This window comes from Aphidius gifuensis, linkage group LG2 (genome assembly GCF_014905175.1).
Source record: "Aphidius gifuensis isolate YNYX2018 linkage group LG2, ASM1490517v1, whole genome shotgun sequence".
In the NCBI taxonomy this organism is placed as follows: Eukaryota; Metazoa; Arthropoda; class Insecta; order Hymenoptera; family Braconidae; genus Aphidius; species Aphidius gifuensis.
The window spans coordinates 22,504,951-22,523,650 of NC_057789.1; the positions used below are offsets into that span (position 1 = coordinate 22,504,951).

The following is an 18,700-nucleotide window of genomic DNA, read 5'->3' on the forward strand; positions in this document are numbered from 1 at the left end:
GTCCGGTTTTCGTGAATAATCACGAGTTTGGGCACATCGGCAGTAACAACCGCGAATAAAAACTTGTCTCTTTTTGAGCTCTTGCTGAGCAGACTGGGAAGTACTATTGAGTTTTAACAGGTTCCACAGTTCCCACCATAGAGGTACCCACCGACGCTGCTCTGGCCGCCTCCTTTTGGCTGAGCCACTAAGCTTTCTAGGCTTATCCAGGGGCTCTTGGTAGAAAAGGCTTTCCTTCCGGTCGATGGTCCACATTTCTGTATCTCTTCTCCCTGGCTGACCTTGTCTACCATCTCCATCTTCTCTGGCGTCTCTTTTTGAGTTCCAGTAATCATCAGTAAGCCCTGCGGCGGGTCGTTTTTGGTATTCTCAGTTTCCATATGAAATTTCCAGTGAAGCCGTTTTCGATACTATCTATGGTCAAGTGTCATTCAGCCCTCAGCACGGTATCCCACACTTTAGCTTCACCAAGTTATTGCAAGACAGCTTGAGCGATGGGTACGCCACTTTCCTTACGCTAGGATTACTTGTTCGTCTGATCTCTCCCCTCCGGCCTGCTCGGTATAGGAAACCTTTAAGAAGGAGCTCCTTACCTAATACGTGCCCTCCCCAGATCACCGAGATACTCAAGCCTTCTCACCGTCGTCAAGATCATGTAATCCACAGGGAAGGGATAAATGAATTTAATGATATAAAATAAATTTTTGATGATGAAAAATAATTTTTTATAACAATAAGTTGAAGAATATTATATTTTTTATTATAATTGAAAATCTATATGATAAATAAAAGTAAATAAATGATAAAAATAAGAATAATAATGATCAAGGATTTAAGATAAATCCATACAGCATATACGATGTGTCGATTTAAAAATCAGAAATTAGATATTTTCAATTTGTTCATCATTATCTGTATCTTTATTACTTGTTTGACCTATATCTGGAATTACTTCAGCAATAGTTGTTGGCTCAGTTTGTTGATTTTTTTTTCTCAACCAATCTCTTGAGCTGTTGGTAGCTAAGCCAATAGCTTTCAACAGCTCTTTGTCTTTAAAATTTGGTAAATTTTTTTTCTCCCACTCTGCCAGAATTGTATCTAAAAAATTGTATCTATTCACTTGGGTCTTCATTTGTTATTTTTATATACCTTACATTAAGCTGTATATTCGTAAATGATTGATTGACCTTCAGTGCATTTCCATAATTCAGTTTTAACAAAAACTCTCAGCTTTTCTTTCATTGCTTTATCAGCAGTAAAATTAAACAAAACTTCTTTGGTCATTACTTGTTTAAGAATCTCTTCGATACTACTCTGGACAAGTATGGTAGTGTCGATGAATTCTATCAGGCTCAAACGCTGAAATTAAAGTAATTAGTTATTTGAAGTTTGAAGTTATTTTGAAGCCAATATGAATTTAAACAGTAGTCGTTGATTAAAAAATAAACTCACAATTTTGTTATTTAGCTGTTTATCTGTACGAAGGTTTTCATCAAATAAATCAAATTTTACTATGGTGTCACAGTAGTATTTTTTTATGAGTGATGATTTTGTTGATACTTTAACAGCTGATTGTGTTGTGGTATTAATATTGTCAACTCTAGTACTCAAATTTTTTAGTTCATCTAAAATTTCATTACGAAAGATCTCGTTATCATCTTGAATCTTGTTTAGTTTATTAGGTATGGCCTGCAGTGTTTTATTCAAGTGAAGTTGACTGTCTGAAGAACTTTTTCTTGTTGGAGTTTCATTTTCATCTAAAGAAAAATATTTTATTTCAATTTAAAATAAATACCATTGTCGACATTTATAATTTTAATAATTAAATATTTTAATAATAAATATTAAAATCAAATATTTTAAAACTTACTATTTATTGTTGACATTGTAGTTGGAGTAATTATTTTTCGTCCACTGATATAATGAGCTAATGTGGCAATACGGCTGGGGGTTTTACTATTTAAAGGAGTAATACCTTTATTTTCATCTGTAAAATAACAAATTTTATAAACAATTATTTGATGACAAAAAAAAAAAAAACAATTACATGAATAATTTATGCATTCAAAAAAAAACAAACTGTTACGTCTTGCTATCAATATAATAAATAAATAAATAAATAAATTAAATATTTAGTAAATTCAAGGGCATATAAAATACCGAGTAAGCAATTAAATTTTTTCGTTTTAATTTTTTAAATTATTTTTATTTATTTTAGCAAAATCAACATTTTACCTTTTTTTCTCACAATATTATATTTTTTATTTTCAATTATTTTTGCAAACCGTAGTTCAAAGTCACCTTAGCTACTCGATATTTTACATCCGTTGACGTTACAAATAATTCTTTAAGTAAAATATTAAATGCTGACTATCGTGGGACAGGTAAATTATAATTGGTAGATGCACATACCTAAGATCATCCCTACTTTTTAATTTAATTTTTATGGGAATTATTATTTTAGAATTTAAGGAGCTTCACTCTTGTGACAACTTTTGTTTGGACAATATCTAAATTAATTATTAAATTTAAAATTTTATAAATCAAATATAATTAAATAAATAATAAAATCAATTGAAGTTTTTCGTTTCTAATAAATAAAATTTTAAAAGTGAATTTAAATTAAATAATCTTTATGTTTAAATTATTATTTTTCCGTTTATAAATTGACTGTTCCTAATACTATAAAAATTATTGACTGTGACATTTCTCCGGGGTATTGTTTTCTGTGCTTCGAGTTTATTTTACCGTTTGGATTATTCGAGACTACCAACATCAACAGGCGACCATCCAGATTGACACGCTCTCAACAACAATTGTTTCGGATTATTCTCACATCAAGGTACATCTACAATCATACACATTCCCTCCTAACCCGTTACCCTGTAGGGAATAACAAAATAAGAGGATTTTATAGAAATAAGTTAAATATCAGGCTCATTAATTTGTATTATTGCTAAATTATCATTTTATTATTTTTGTTGTTTAACATTCTTTCTTTTTTTTGCTATTTCATAAATAATACAAATTAGTTAGCCTGGTACGTAACACAAACTTACTTTTTTTACGCCGTTTTGGTGTTAGCACAGACTCATCATGAGAAGATTGATAGTCTGAACTTAATGATAAATTATCAACCTTGCGTTTTTTTGACGTGGTGATGTTGCTGTTGAATCACCATCTGTTAATACAGTATCAGAATCGTCGTTTGGTGGCTTTGGAGATTCAGTTATTGATACTGCTTTCGAGAGCAACTTATTGATATTAACGTTACGCTGTGCATGCGATATTTTTATGTATATTTCTTTTATTTTTTTAACTGTTTTTTTCGGGTCTGAGTCATCTGTCGTAAAACCGTATGTTTGATCTCTTAATTTTTCGAGACGTGTTTCAGCGACTTTGAGAGATTCTGTGAAAATAATTTTGTGATAAATAAATAATAATATACAAACATGTACATATAAGTTTAAAAATAAAAAAAAAATTTACAATATTTAATTAAATGCACCTCCTTGAATTTCAGTTTTATATTTTCGCCAATAATCTAAAGGTGGCTGGCATAATTTGAACAATGTTTGGCATTCAGCTTGACGACGAATTGTTTCTTTTTTACTTGTACTGCTAATTTCGAAAAATGGACAAACTAATTCACCGGTATCATCAATATTTATCCAATCTTTGGGTATCGTGTCAAAACACCTTCTTCATGGGTGAAATGAATGAGAATGAATACTTGTACTGACAATAATTAATTTTTTTTTACTTATTTATGATTAAAATAATATTCAAAATGATTTATATTTGGGCAAAAGGAATTGATTCGAGATTTATAACTGGTCTCATTATTTTTTTTTTTAGGTTAATCTAGACCAGTAGTGGTCTCAATTTTTTTCCAAAAAAAAAAAAAAAAAAATATAAAATAAGTAACTGCCATATATACTTACACAAATTATTTGATGAATTATTCATTTTATTAAACACACTCACCTGTCACTTTGGAGATCAAAATTAATTTTGTTTGTTATCACGGTGATCTTTTTGAATACCTACACCGTTAGACAGCATGGATACAAACTGACAAGCGTACGATGTCAAATCGACTTATGCGCATGCGTTTCTCTCTCTCTCTTTTTTCTTGACAGATATAAATATAAGATGTTATTAAAAAATTTTACATGTTTTTTTGCAAATAATAATGTTATAATTCAATAAATAAATTGATTAGTTACAATGATTTTAGATATAATTTTAAAGTACATCAGACATCTTGTACCATTTTATGACAAATTCAATCACAAGACGGTATGATGACATTCATCAAGAATGTCATCAAGCTTTAGAAAAAGGTGTATAAAAAAAAAAGATTTACACAAAGTGATAATATACTTAAAAAAATTAGAGTGATGTACGACTTTTTTTTTTGTTCATTTCGTATTTTTTATTTAACTCGTAGAATGATTATGATACAAATATTGTTTTTAGAAAAATATATTTACCTGACATGATAAGACCAGTTGGTACACCGTAAATGAGATAATTCTTTTTTTTTTTTCAAGTTCTGCATGGTATTTAACAAATTATTATCTTGAAAATTATTCAGGAACTTGTTTTTTTATTTTCACAAGATAAGATGAAAAAGTAATTTCTTGTTCTTACTAATTTTGTATGGTATTTCTCCACCTATCCAAGCATCAATTAGCAAGTTTTCCATTGTCCCTAGCCATAATAAATGCATGGAGTCTAACACAAATACTTTTATCATGTCATTAGCTGGTATTAATAACACCAATGGTGAAATGTCGTTGTGATGTAGTTTGTCATCTTGAGAACGAAAACTTCGATCACAACGTTGCTCAGCATCAACACAGTACGTTTTTCAACTCATTTTCCTAGAACAACACATCGTTCACATATCATTATGGCTCCATGATGTTTGATACATTTTATAACAGAACGTGCTGGCTTATCACGAATGAAAGATTTGATCCGTACTGTCAGTTGTTGTCCTTCACAAATAATACCATTGTGTAATAAAATATTCATTTCATTAATGAATTTTTCAATATATTTTTTAATATTTGATGGTTTTTTATTTTCACTATAGATTGAGACAGGAAATACTTTATAAACATCATGTTTGTGGTACACCTTGCATAATATCGGCCGAAATTGTTTTGAACTTGACTTGTATAGAGATGAACCATCAACATTGAAAAGCGATTCAATTTTTCCATTAGTATGTAAGCGTGTGTTAATTATTTTTTTGAGATGATGAGTTAGGCCAAAATACACTAATTGAGAATCATCAAGAAATTTTTTGATATAGTAACTAGCTTTTGTTAATTTTAAAAAAGTCTTTGATGATGATAGTAATGATGGAATTAATTTTTGTCGGAGAATCTTCAACAACCCATATAGATGAATGTGAGGTATATAAGCATTCAAAGCTCAGCGTCGAAGCTCATTAGTAATATTATCTTCACTACTCTCATCACTGACATGATTAAAGCTGGACACGGCATCGAAACCAATTTGGTATCAGTTTCGTTTCGTTTTAGTTTTTCGGGACGAAACCGGTACGACACTGACTTTTGAGTCCAAGAAACAGAACCGATACAAAACTCAACTTTTCAGACCGAAACTTGCCGAAAGTTTCGGCGATTTCGGCTTCGGATTGATAATTTCTATTTATTTTTTTCAAATTTTATGGGTCATAAAAATATTTATGTTTTTATTGGTCTTAATGTCTTCAAAATTCAATATTTGTATACAAATATACGTATACGATAAAAAAAAACTTTAAAAAATATATTTTATTTTATATAAACATTTCTAAGATTATATTGAAATATGAAGCCGTTGCCCTCAACAAAAATAGTTTATCATGCTATGGTTCCTCAAATTTTAAAGCAAAAATAAAAACGATATTTTTTTTTATTAATTGCCCACAACTTGTTACAATTTTGTTTTTATAAATCACAAACCAGCCGGTGGTCGACAAGTTCAAACCTATTTTCGTTTTCTTAATAAATTGCTTTGTGTTTTAAATTGTAAATTTATATTTTACAATAGTGTCTGATAAGGGCAAACTAACAAAAAAAAAGACGTTTGGACGGAAGTAATCCAACTAAGAGTGAGACACCAAGTATTGTATCTAAGAGCGAAAAAAGCAAAAAACATTCTATATATTCTCAGTTTTTTGATTTTGTTGTGCGTGATAATAAAAGAGAGGCTCAATGTCTTGTATGTAAAGAGTCAAAAATAAATGAATTCGGCTCACACAAAGATGGAAGTACATCATTCATTACGAAACACCTTTCCAGACAAAGTAGTATTATTTTTTTTTTTGTGTATTATAAAAAGTAGATCTAGACGATGATTGAAAAACAAGTAATCAAGTGTAGTATTTAACTGGTATTTTCATGATTCACTGGTATCATTGAAAATAACGAAAATATATGTATTTTAAAAATTATTGAAAATAACAAAAAAATATTTTAAAGATTATATTAGAAAACAATTTAGAATCATATTAATCATGACTCAAATTGATTGTTATTCTTTTTTCAATACTATAATATTTTTGTTTTTATAGTGCAATGCAATGATTATAAACAAAAATAGAATTGTTCAAAAATAAATAGCCAGTAACAAATTAGCGATACAAGTATTAAATTATTTTCTGTTATTTTTACATCTACAGTTAACAAATTTACAAAAGTAAAAATTGAAATTCTAGTATTCTGTAATTTTTTATTATCTATAGGAAAAAATAACAGACCAGGAGCTTGATGTTCTTCTTATTAATTGGTTGTCAAAAAAATAATTACTATACAATTTTCTTGATGATGACATTATACGAAAACTTTTCCGGTCTCGGAATTCAGAAAAGAAACTGTCTCGTAGAAAAAAAACTCGAGCAATGTTTGTTGCTGAATTTAAAAATCAACAAGAAAAAATTAAAACAATTATGAAAAATAATAAATCTCAATTTTCGCTTACAATTGATGGTTGAACAAGTTTGAATGGAAAGTCGTACTTTGGTATAACATGTCATTTTATTGATGACAACTAGAAAATAAATTCTTTCGCTTTAGATTTTCTTCTTTCTAAATGAAAGCATAAAGGTCAATACATGGCACAACTATTTTCTAATTACTTAAAAGAGTTTAAACTCCAAGACAAAGTAAAAGGAATAATACTTGAAAATGCAATCGTAAGTTCATAAGCGAATTGGTGACGTTGATGGAAGATTCTGGTTTTTATTTTGATAACCAAAATCAACATGTCTCACGTGTTAAATCTTGTAGTCCACTCAAGCCACACAGTTGCGGTCAACTTTTGACAAAGTTAGGGAAAAAAATCACACTTACTAATTTGGGGGTGGGGAATTTGAGGGCTGTAATGAAAAGTAGCTGAAAATTTTTTTAGAGATAAAAAAAATAAAAAGGGTTGAAAATGGGTGTTTTTTGAAAATATCGCGGAAAGTAAGGGATTTTGGGAAAAATAGTTTAAATAAAAGTTGTTAAGAAAAAAATTAGCTTTAATTTAGTTGTCGGGGGTTTTCCGCGTATTTCAAAGGGTTAAGGGAACCCTTTTTAAGCGGGAGAACGCGATTGAAAATATTAATAAAAATACCTCTGGTCGATCGGGAAAAGGGAACGCGGATTCTCTTTCACCTCTCATTCGTAGCTCATCGCAGACCCAAAATCCGAGAATTTAAAATGAAATAATAATTTAAAATAAAATAAAATATTAAAATATGTTAAAATTAAAAATTGCAATTGGGCTTTAAATAGTTCATAAAAAATTTTGTTTATAACAATAGCATCAATTTAAATAATTTTGCTAGAAAATTCAGAAAAAATGAAAAAGTTTCATGTAAAAAAAAAAAAAAAAATTTAATCTATTAAATCAGATTTATGAATTTTTGGGACACTTTAAACATGTATCAAAAACATTGGGAGGACAAACGTATGACACTCTACCATTGGTCATTATTGCTATCAATATGTTATTTGATAAAATTGACACACAACTGTTGACAAGTTGAATGGAAAAGTAGAGAGGTCTAACGTCGATGAAGCCTTAGTACTCGCTTTCTAGGCAGCACGTGATAAAATGTTGAGACATTATAATCTGACCAACTGGGTTTATTGTGCTGTGTTGGTTCTTGATCCACGTCACAAAGTGGAGACTTTTTCTTCCACTACATGGGGTAATAATTTAAAGAAAAAAACAATTGAAAAATTTAATACCATGTACAAAAAATACGCTAATTCTGTTGAAACTGACGTACATGAAAAAGTGAGTTCACAAGAAAAAAATAATAAAATTAAGTACCAAATTGACATTACGTCAATTTTTGAAGATACATCAACACATCGCAATTATCAAGTCGAATTGGACGAATATTTAGCCATGAGAAGAGCTGGGAAAATCCAAGACATATTAGAGTGGTAAAAAAATTACGAAACAACCTTTCCAACATTAGTACGTATGGCAAGATATTTGTTCTCAATTATGGCTACATCAGTCTCATTAAAAAGACTATTTTCTCTTGCTGATTTAATTATGACAAAGTTGAGAGGTTCAATAAATGAGGAATCAGCAAGAATGACATTATGTTTCCATTCTTGGTATGATGTTTAGTTGGTGAGAAAAATATTAAAAACAAAAAATTTATAAAATAGTTTAAGTAATAAACTAATAAATAAATAAAATGATAAAATATTTGTCTTTGGCTTTTTTATAATTCAAATATTTATAATTTTTTTACAGTGATTTTAAAAAAATGAAAATTGAGAAAAAAATAGTCACCTGTAGCAGTTGTTTATTGATTACGTATTTTATTTATAGAGTTAAAATTTGTTACTAAAAAATTTTTTCCAGTGAAAAAAAAAAAAAAAAACGAAACTGACGAAAATGAAACGGAACGGCACTGACAATTTTACCGAAGCTCACCCAGAACTGGAACCGAAACGAAACAAGGCTCGACGGAACCGGAGCTGAACCGGGACGGAACCAGCAATTTTTAAGTTTAGACGAAACCGGTACAGAACTGCTAGTTTTCAGTTTTCACTACGATGATAGTTTTCACTACGAAATAATAAGTATATGTATAACAGTAAATTTTAAAATTAAAATATAAATATAAACGACAAAAAATTGACAGCACCAGCAATGCTAGTTGGAATAAACCTAACCTTAGATAAACCCTGGTGAAAAAAAATATCCCGGCATATCCTGTAATTGACCCATTAGCGGGTTATGTATCCCATCAATATCCCGCAACAACATATCGACAGGTTATGAATCCCGCCAAAAAATTTTGGCGAGTTATTTATTCCGCCGACATACCGGAACCCAGGTAGGAGTAAACGATTGTGCCAGGCCTGACACAAGCTTGTGCACAAGGCTCACATGCTTGTGTCTAGCTTGTGCTACAAGCTTGTGCCAAGGTTGTTAAGTGATTGGAAATGTGCCTATGTTACAAGCTAGCTTGATGACAAGCCTTGTGCCAAGGCTTGTGCCTTGGGCTTGACTCAAGCTTCCAAAAACAATTTAAAAAAAATTAAAATAAATTATTATGGTTAATCTATTATTATTGTTAATTTAATAATTCCGACATTGTTATTTTATAATTCAGACAATTCTATTAAATGATAATAATTAAACGAAAAACTAGGGACGCGACGCGGAATCGATCCGGGGCCTCTCACGTGGAAGTCCAATGCACTATCATGTCGACCATCGGGGTATTGATAAAAGTGGTCGTCAAAATTTTTTATATAAATAAATTCTCTCGAGACTAAACACACAGTCCTCGCGAATGCCTCACACAATAGTAAAAGCCTGATAATTTTCATTGAAAATTTATATTAAATTTATATATCTAATTACTATAATTTTTTTTTTTTGAGTTAAATATATGCATAAGTCAAGTCTCATGTCGGGCTTGGTGAAACAATGGGCACCAGCTTGAAACAAGGCTGTATTACGAGGCTCGTGTGAGGGCGGGAAAAATCAAGGGGACAGTCTTGTGTCGAGCCTGGATTAACAAGGCTTGTCTAGTGACTGGAAAAACAGGCTTGACACAACCTTGAAATTTTTAATCTTGTGTGAGGCTTGGAACTAACGATTTTTAGCATTGACGCGCGTCTTTGGTTGGTAACCATGGAATTGACATTAACGTTATTGTCCATTATTTTGTGTTAGGTTTGAGTTGGCGTGCAGCTGGGTGTAGATGTTATTAATGTTGTTTGTATTGGTATTAATGATAGCATTTATTGTGTTAAATTTGTCTTGCATCATATTGGTAATTTCTTTTTTGAAATTGTTTATTATGTTGGTTAGTTCAATTATGATTGGTGTTGAACTTTGTATTATGTGTGTATTTTGTAATATTTGTGAGATATTGGTGGGTATATTGTGTTTGTAGTTGGTGAATGGTGTCTGTTGATTGGAGTTGTATGCTTGGCTGTAAGTCATGTTAGGGTCGACCAGTCTTTCTATTTTACGAATCTGAATATTTTTTTGTTCATTCTTATTGTTGTTTTTGAATAAGTTTTGTTGTTTAATTTTATTTTTAATTTCTATTCGTTTAGGGCAACCACCAGAAGAGGCTGGATGACCTGTTTGTCCGCATAATACACATTTAGGTAGAATCATGTCAGTGGCATTCTGAGACTCCTCAATTTCTTGAGGGGGAGTTGTACAATTGTAAGATTTGTGACCGCGTTTCTTGCATTTGTCGCATTTGGGGAGTATCTGACATTCTTTAGGGTCATGATCCTCCCTGCATTTGACGCATCTTTTTTCTGAGTTGCAGTTAATTGCTAAATGCCCAACTCTTTGACACCTCTTACATTGAGGAATCTCAGAATTGTTGTTTTTTTCCCAGTAGACAATTTGATGTAATAATCTGTCTATTTTTTTTAAACTATTGACATTACTGCTAGGTGTTAAATGTACAGTGTATATTGGTAGGTTGGTATTAGTTTTTTTTTGATTTTTTAGTGGTGAAATTAATGACTTTTGTAAATTCTAGATTATCTACTTTTTTCGACAGTTTTTTGAGTTCATCTAGAATTTCTTGATTATCAAAGTTGCCTGCGAGGCCTTTGAGTAATGTTGTTTTCGGTTTTATGTTTGTTGGTGTATGTGTATAAAATTGAACATTATTATGTTTAAGTGTATTATTGATACTGTTGTAGTCATTCATCTTTTCAGTGTATAGTACGTGTTTGTTACCTTGAGCCTTAGTCGAGTAGTTGCCATGAAGTTCTTGGTTAGGTATCAGCTTGTCTTGTATCATCTTGATAGTCTCAGATGGTGCAGAATTGTGTATTAGAATTGGTGGTGGTTTCTTTGACTTGGTGCTGACCTCTGTTGGTGATTCTGGTATGCCCGAGTCGTTTAGTGTAATAAAGATATTATATCTGGCTCTGTTTCTTCTTTTGGTGTTGGTGAGTGATGGAAACTCTGATTGATTGTCGTTGTCGATGGTTATCACAATCTGTTGGTTTGCCCCTTGGTTGGTTTCCATAAACTGGATATCTTTTTGTGGATTTGTGTGTGTAGTGGTGCATGTACATGCGATACTAGTTTTTTTTTTGGTCCAAGATTATTATTTGTTTAAGATATTTCACAGTATCTTGGAGTTTTTGAACTTGTTTTTTGAGTGTTTCTACCTCTGTTGTTGAATTTGCCCATGCTTGGCTCGTACTAGCAAGTTCTTCTGATTTTTTATCGAATTCTGCTTTGATACTTGCAATTTCTTGTTGTAGCTTTTCATTAGATGCTTTTAGAATTTGTATTCTTTTTTGGCTGTTGTTGTTGTTAGCCATGTTGTTGTTTTTTTTTATATTCTGGGGATTCGTCCTCAAAGGAATTGTCCATGTGCTGTCTTTTGGTGTTGTAGTTGTTGTTGTTTGATATTGTATTTGTGGTATTTGTTATTGTTGGTTTTGTGTTGTTGTCACTTACATTGTCGGTAATTATTAATACATTGTTTTGGTTGTTTTTGTTTGGGCTGGATGGCCCTGCGTTCGTGTTCCACAGCAGAATGCTTGCTGAGGTTATGTCCACTGTTTGATTTTTAATGATTGATTTGTTTATTGTTTTTGTGTTTAATTACTACACTACCCATATAATCCTGTTTTGGTTTATTGTTGTGCACTTATTAATTGTTAATATGACGTTAATTTTTTGTTGATAATTGATTGGTTTTCAGTCGACCATGCGTTTTCACCTTGTGATAATTGCTCGTGCGTGTGTTTAGCTTGCATGCCACTGGGCGACTGAAGGCTTACCTACTCAACCATAGCAGCAATAATTAAAGACAACGAAAATTTATTCTACTTGAATATTTATCATGACAATCCGAGGATCAACCGACCCTCGGCTGATGATCGGCAAATTATAAATGGATAAAATAATATTTATAAATATAAAAAATTTAACATAAATTTCATTTGTATTAGTTTTATAGACCCCGGAATGTATTTTTATAATTTAAAAAAAAAAATTTTTTTTCTTGAAATTTTCGTTACATGAAAAAAAAAAGCAAAAGAATAACAGCAGCTTCCAATGAAATTCCGACATATATAAGTATATATCGAGATACAATTAGAACTTGCCGCCTTTTCGATATGATTACATCTGATTATATCTACTTAGATCTGATTATATCTACTTAGATCTAATTATATCTACTTAGATCTAATTATATCTACTTAGATCTGATGAGATCTCGTTAGATCTAATTATGTATGCTTATATATAATTAGATCATGCTGCATTTTCGATATGATTAGATCTGATTATATCTACTTATAGATCTAATTATATATAAGCATATATATAAGTAGATCTTGCTACTTTCAGATCTAATTATATCTAATTAGATCTTATTAGATCTAATTTAATACACGTAGATCTACGCGATTTTTCCCTGGGTTTGAAAAAATAAGAAACAACTCGATCTGAGTCAGCAAGTGTTTGTAACAATGAGGTTACAACTGCGGCGGTTTTTTAAAAATTAACTTTATCATATCAGTTCGCCGACAATTAGTTTAAAATGTAAATACCGTGGTGGCACCAGTACTCGGATACACCCTAGTAGTCGGACACTTGGCTGTTATTCAGTAATTATGCCGATAGTTTTTATTTTAAAATTCAAACAATTTTTTAAAATATTTCTACGTCTCATATTCTTTAATTTAAACAGACGGTTTTTTTTTTTATAAATAATAGAAATATTTTTAAATAAATATTAAAAGTAGAATAAAATTATGTGACACTCAAACAGCTTCAGAGGGCACTGTGAGTAGTCGTCGTCGAGTGATTGCTACTAATTAAACCATCAATTTATGCGTCTATCAAATATAATTAATTTTTGTGTTTGATACCAATTTCCGTAAAAATGTTTGAATTTTCCGATTAGATAAAAAAAAATTTTTGATAAAAATTTTATAAATATAAATAATAAAGTCCGACTACTGGGGTCCTTTTATTTCATCAAATTTTATCTGGGACCAGTATCCGGACACTAATAACAACTAGTAAAACTGACAGCATTATCAAACATAACCTAAATTTGTTTGACGTTGATATTTTTTTGCCTGTCTAGAAACTGGTACCCTAACGTGGCTAACGTGTGCAACAACTGGTTCTCATATATTTTAGATGTCCGGATACTGGGGAAATTGAAAAATTTTTTAATTAATTAAATTTTCACTGAATTTATAATTGATACGAGTTTTTTTTTTTTTTAATAAAAGGTATTATTATGAAGAATTTAAAAATAATAATGATTTTTTTTTTTTTTTTTAAATATATTTTTTATAGTTTAAATAGTTTAAATTACGTCTCTACCGTCCGAGTACTGGTGCCACCACGGTATGGTAAAAAATTAATTTCATTACAATTAATAAATGTATTTTTATTTTATAGCTGTGATTGAATTCAATCAAAAAACTTTCAACGACTGCCTTGGCACTTGGTGCTGAACGTACTCATAGTGAGTTGATGCCTTTTTTGACAGAGAAAAATTTATGATGGAGATAAAGTTTTATTGGTACTCACTAAACAACTAGGTACATTCACACCAGTCATCACTTGTAGGTGGACCTGATCATGTTTATTGTTCATTGGTAAGTGCTTGAAAAAAAAATATAATTATTTCAATTGACTTTTAACAATTTAACATGATTGATTAGGCTACAGCTTGATTTATTATTCAAAAATTAAGCAAAATATAAGCAAATATAAGCAAACTTTAGATTTGTTTTTCACATGTTTCAATATAAAAACTATTATCCTCACTTCAACATTAATTTAGATTTTTTATCCTAAAGACAGTATTAGGTACAGTTATCAGAAGCTCAAAATGAAAGCAAGTTGTGAAAAAAAAAATATTTTGATCTTCTCAACTCTTAAGCATATCCTTTCACAGAAGGAACTGATCAGAAGCTAATATATTTTCTTGAACAATTATCTTCAGATATATATAAATCTATAACCCGCTAACATCCCACCAAGAATTATTGGGTGTTACAATATATTGTGGGGGGGAAATTTGCGGGTTAATTGGGTCAATTACGGGATATGGCGGGATATTTTTTCCACCAGGGAATACTGACAGATGTATTATATAGAACCATCAAAATATATATTAATTGATCAACCCTTGATCGTGTTTGGATTAAGTTGGCCTCGTTAACGATAGATTAAGGTTTTCGTGATCCCATCTTGATCAAGATGATCTCCAAAAAAATACCAGTAACGAAATATATAACAATAGATCAATTCTTAATCAAATTTGGATCAGGCTGGCCTTATTAAGGATAAGTTAACGTTTCCTTGGTCCAATCTTGATCAAGATGATCTTGAAAAAAGTACAAGTACCAAAATGTATCTTGATTGATTAATTCTTGATCAATTTTTAATCAGGCTGGCCTTAATAAGGATGAGTTATGGTTTCCTTGATCCTATCTTGATCAATATGATCTTGAAAAAATACAATTACCGTAATGTATCTTGATTGATCAATTCTTGATCAGGCGGGCTTTAATACGGATGAGTTAAGGTATCCTTGACCCAATCTTGATCATGCATCTTGATCAAATCTTGATCAAATTTTGATCAGGCTTTTCGTGTTAAGGGAACATTGATCAAATCTTGATCAAGACTTGAAGTGAAATCAGGCCAGCCTGACCAGATTTCCACTTGGGTATATTGTAAGAGAACTAAAATTGATAAATAAATAATTTTAGGCCAAGGTTTTTATAAATAAATAACAAGTTTTAGGATGAAATAATGAATTAATAATCTTTAGTATTTATTTATATTTGGGTAAATTTAATCTCGAAATTTTCCCACACTGAATTCATACACACACATACATACTCGTCGACCTGTTGATGTAATTTCTGTTGATGTAATTTCTGATGGTGTTGATGATAATTTTATTTTACACTGGCCAGTGTTTGATTTTTTCATAATATAAAATTTTGATGTTGCCTCACTTTAATTTATAATATCACTTTTATTGTCTGTAATTTATATCTCAACAAAAAAAAAAAACAAGTTTTTTTTACAAAAAAAGTGTCAAGTATTCGAAATTGTCACTTATAATTGTGTGTATATTAATTAAGATGTGATACCAGAAAGACAAGAAAGAAATATATTTTTGACGTTGTAATTAAGTCAGAACTATTGAAAAAAAAAAATTTTAAACTTGACCCCACCTGATGTAAAATATATGTCTATTAAATTCTGAAATTTTATTTGGGAAAAACCAGGTGGGGTCAAGTTTAAAAATTTTTTTTTTCAATAGTTCAGACTTAATTACAACGTCAAAAATATATTTCTTTCTTGTCTTTCTGGTATCACATCTTAATTAATATACACACAATTATAAGTGACAATTTCGAATACTTGACACTTTTTTTGTAAAAAAAACTTGTTTTTTTTTTTGTTGAGATATCACATCTTTTTGTAGAGTAAACAATTTATTTATGCTGTCAAATTAGTTTAGAGGTTATGTCATGCATACAAACAAATAATAACATACTGCAGTGCAGCCAAAATAGAAACACTAAAAAAAGAGAAGAGAAGTAATTGTAAAGTTTTACCAACTGAACGGAAGAAATCTGGTCGATTTGATAAAAACGCAAAGACCGTAAATATCAATTATGCTTTAAGGTTGCTTCCAAGTCCCATCGCCGTACCAATATTTATGCCACGAAGGGCACGTATATTAATAACGCTATTTTTTATTCCCGTGTCCTGAAATTTGTGTGGCGCCGCTGATGAAAAAACCAAGTTCTTTAGTAGTATGTGTGTGCGCGGCAACACACTAGCAAACAAAGTTTACGTCGTACGCCAAAACCATGCTTGTGATCATGTCGGTGTGCCGCGGATCTAGCAAAATTTAGAAGTTTAAAAGTTAAATATTTATTAAAAAAAAAAGAAGAAAAAATTAAAATAATTATCAAAATTTTGTCTTGTCCAGGGCTACAATCTGATAGTAAATGTACAGTTTTGAATCAACCCGAGTGGAAATTTCAGTCCGATTCGGATCCAGGACGGATCCGGTTTACCTGATTACAAATCCGAATCGGATCAGGCTGGCCGGATCCGATTCGGACTGAAAATGTAACGCCGGCTAGGCTCCGAATCGGATCCGGTGAACCGGATCCGGTTACAATAAGGACACCGTGGCTAAATCGGATACCAAATTATGTATCCGAAATTACATTTAAATCGGATCCGATTTTACATCTAAAACGGATCCGATTTTACATTCAAATCGGATCCGATTTTACATTCAAATCGGATCCGATTTTACATCCAAATCGGATCCGATTTTATATTTAAACCGGATCCAAATTTTGTTTTAAAAAAATTTTGATTTCAAAAAAAAAAAAATATTTTTGCTTTTTTCAATTATTTTTTTTAACAATCATTATTAACAATATTTTTATCTTAGAAAATTCAACCTAAACTAAACTAAAATTCCGGATTTTGCGGGGATCGATCTCGGGGCTATTCTGTTCAAAGTCGGCAACTCTATCCTATTGACCACGGCGGCGTACGTGGAATCCATAAAATCAAAAGTCCTTTACAAGTGTAGAAAGTTATTTCAAAATTACAATAGAAAAACTTGATATGATTAATACTATATATATGCAACAATGTATTTATTATTATCAAAAAATAAAATGACATTCTGAAATTAATTTTTTTTTTTTTTTTTTCAAATACTTCTAAGTTGGATCCGTTTCAAATCAGGGAAACCGGATCCGGCTTACCTTAGCCAAGCCTGACCGAATCCGGAAGTTAACTTTGACAAAAAAAACAAACTTCAATTAAAGTCCGGCATTCCAGATCCGATTCGGATCAGGATAGAGTAAGGAAAACCGGATCCGGTTAGCCTTAGCCAAACCTGACTAAACCCGGAGATAACTTTGAAAAAAAAAATCAAGTCCGATTAAAGTCCGGCAATCTGGATCCGATTCGGATCAGGAAAGAGTAAGGGAAGCCGGATCCGGTTAGCCTTAGCCAAACCTGACTGAACCCAGAGATAACTTTGAAAAAAAAAAATAAGGTCCGATTAAAGTCCGGCATTCCGGATCCGATTCGGATCAGGATAGAGTAAGGAAAACCAGATCCGGTTAGCCTTAGCCAAACCTGACCGAACCCGGAGATAACTTTGAAAAAAAAAATAAAGTCCGATTAAAGTCCGGCAATCTGGATCCGATTCGGATCAGGAAAGAGTAAGGAAAGCCGGATCCGGTTAGCCTTAGCCAAACCTGACTGAACCCGGAGATAACTTTGAAAAAAAAAATAAGGTCCGATTAAAGTCCGGCAATCTGGATCTGGATCAGGATAGAGTAAGGAAAACCGGATCCGGTTAGCCTTAGCCAAACCTGACTAAACCCGGAGATAACTTTGAAAAAAAAAATAAAGTCCGATTAAAGTCCGGCAATCTGGATCCGATTCGGATCAGGTAAGAGTGAGGAAAGCCGGATCCGGTTAGCCTTAGCCATAACGGATCCGAAAAGGGTCAGGAAACCCGGATCCGGATTACCTTAGCCATACTGGATCCGATTCGGATCAGGATCCGGCCAAGCCGGATTCAATTTCCACTCGGGAACATAAAAAAAAGTTATTTGTAAAAACATGAGGTAACGCGTATACCTTGTGTGTTAAAGTTGTCAACTTTGACAGTAAATATCTCGAAAAAAGCAAACAAGAAAAAATTCAAAAAAAAATTCACAATATAGATAATTATTTCATTTAGAAAATAAGCCAAAAAAATCGAAAGTCTATCAATAATTCAGATATGAATACGCAATGAAAAAATCTGATTTTTTTTTTAAAAAAAAGCTTGACATCGATTTATGGGATCATTACCAAACCTCAACATCCTCATTCAACTCTGTCATATTTTAATTAAATTTCTAAAAGATTTGAGACGGAAGGGGACAAAATATTTGATGTATAATAAGGCACGGAAGTAGTAGTTAATCTCGTCTCACACATATTCTCATCAACACATATATATTTCTTTCTCATACTTGTTTTGAGGCACTACCGTGGCTCTTGATTGCCTGTGGTACTTTTTCACTATGAACAGAGCCGGGAAGTTCGTCTGTTATTTCAGCTTGCCGTAAATACCATGGCAACATGG

The 18,700-nt window shown here is 31.3% G+C and overlaps 1 protein-coding gene across 1 annotated transcript; it reads right to left on the reverse strand.

Moving 5' to 3' along the window:
* Positions 1–883: 883 nt before the first annotated feature.
* Positions 884–3,819, reverse strand: LOC122850542. Its single transcript, XM_044149674.1, has 6 exons — positions 3,490–3,819; positions 3,060–3,409; positions 1,871–1,987; positions 1,453–1,757; positions 1,188–1,359; positions 884–1,098 (listed from the first exon to the last, which is right to left on the reverse strand). Exons 3-6 carry the CDS (start codon positions 1,884–1,886, stop codon positions 884–886), a joined length of 708 nt encoding a protein of 235 aa, XP_044005609.1. The 5' UTR covers positions 1,887–1,987; positions 3,060–3,409; positions 3,490–3,819.
* Positions 3,820–18,700: the final 14,881 nt, after the last annotated feature.

Coding starts and splice junctions, on each gene's coding strand:
- LOC122850542 (XM_044149674.1), bottom strand. Junction 1,360..1,452: donor AACAGCTAAATAACAAAATT/GTGAGTTTATTT, acceptor CTTTAATTTCAG/CGTTTGAGCCTGATAGAATT. Junction 1,099..1,187: donor ATTATGGAAATGCACTGAAG/GTCAATCAATCA, acceptor ACAATTTTTTAG/ATACAATTCTGGCAGAGTGG.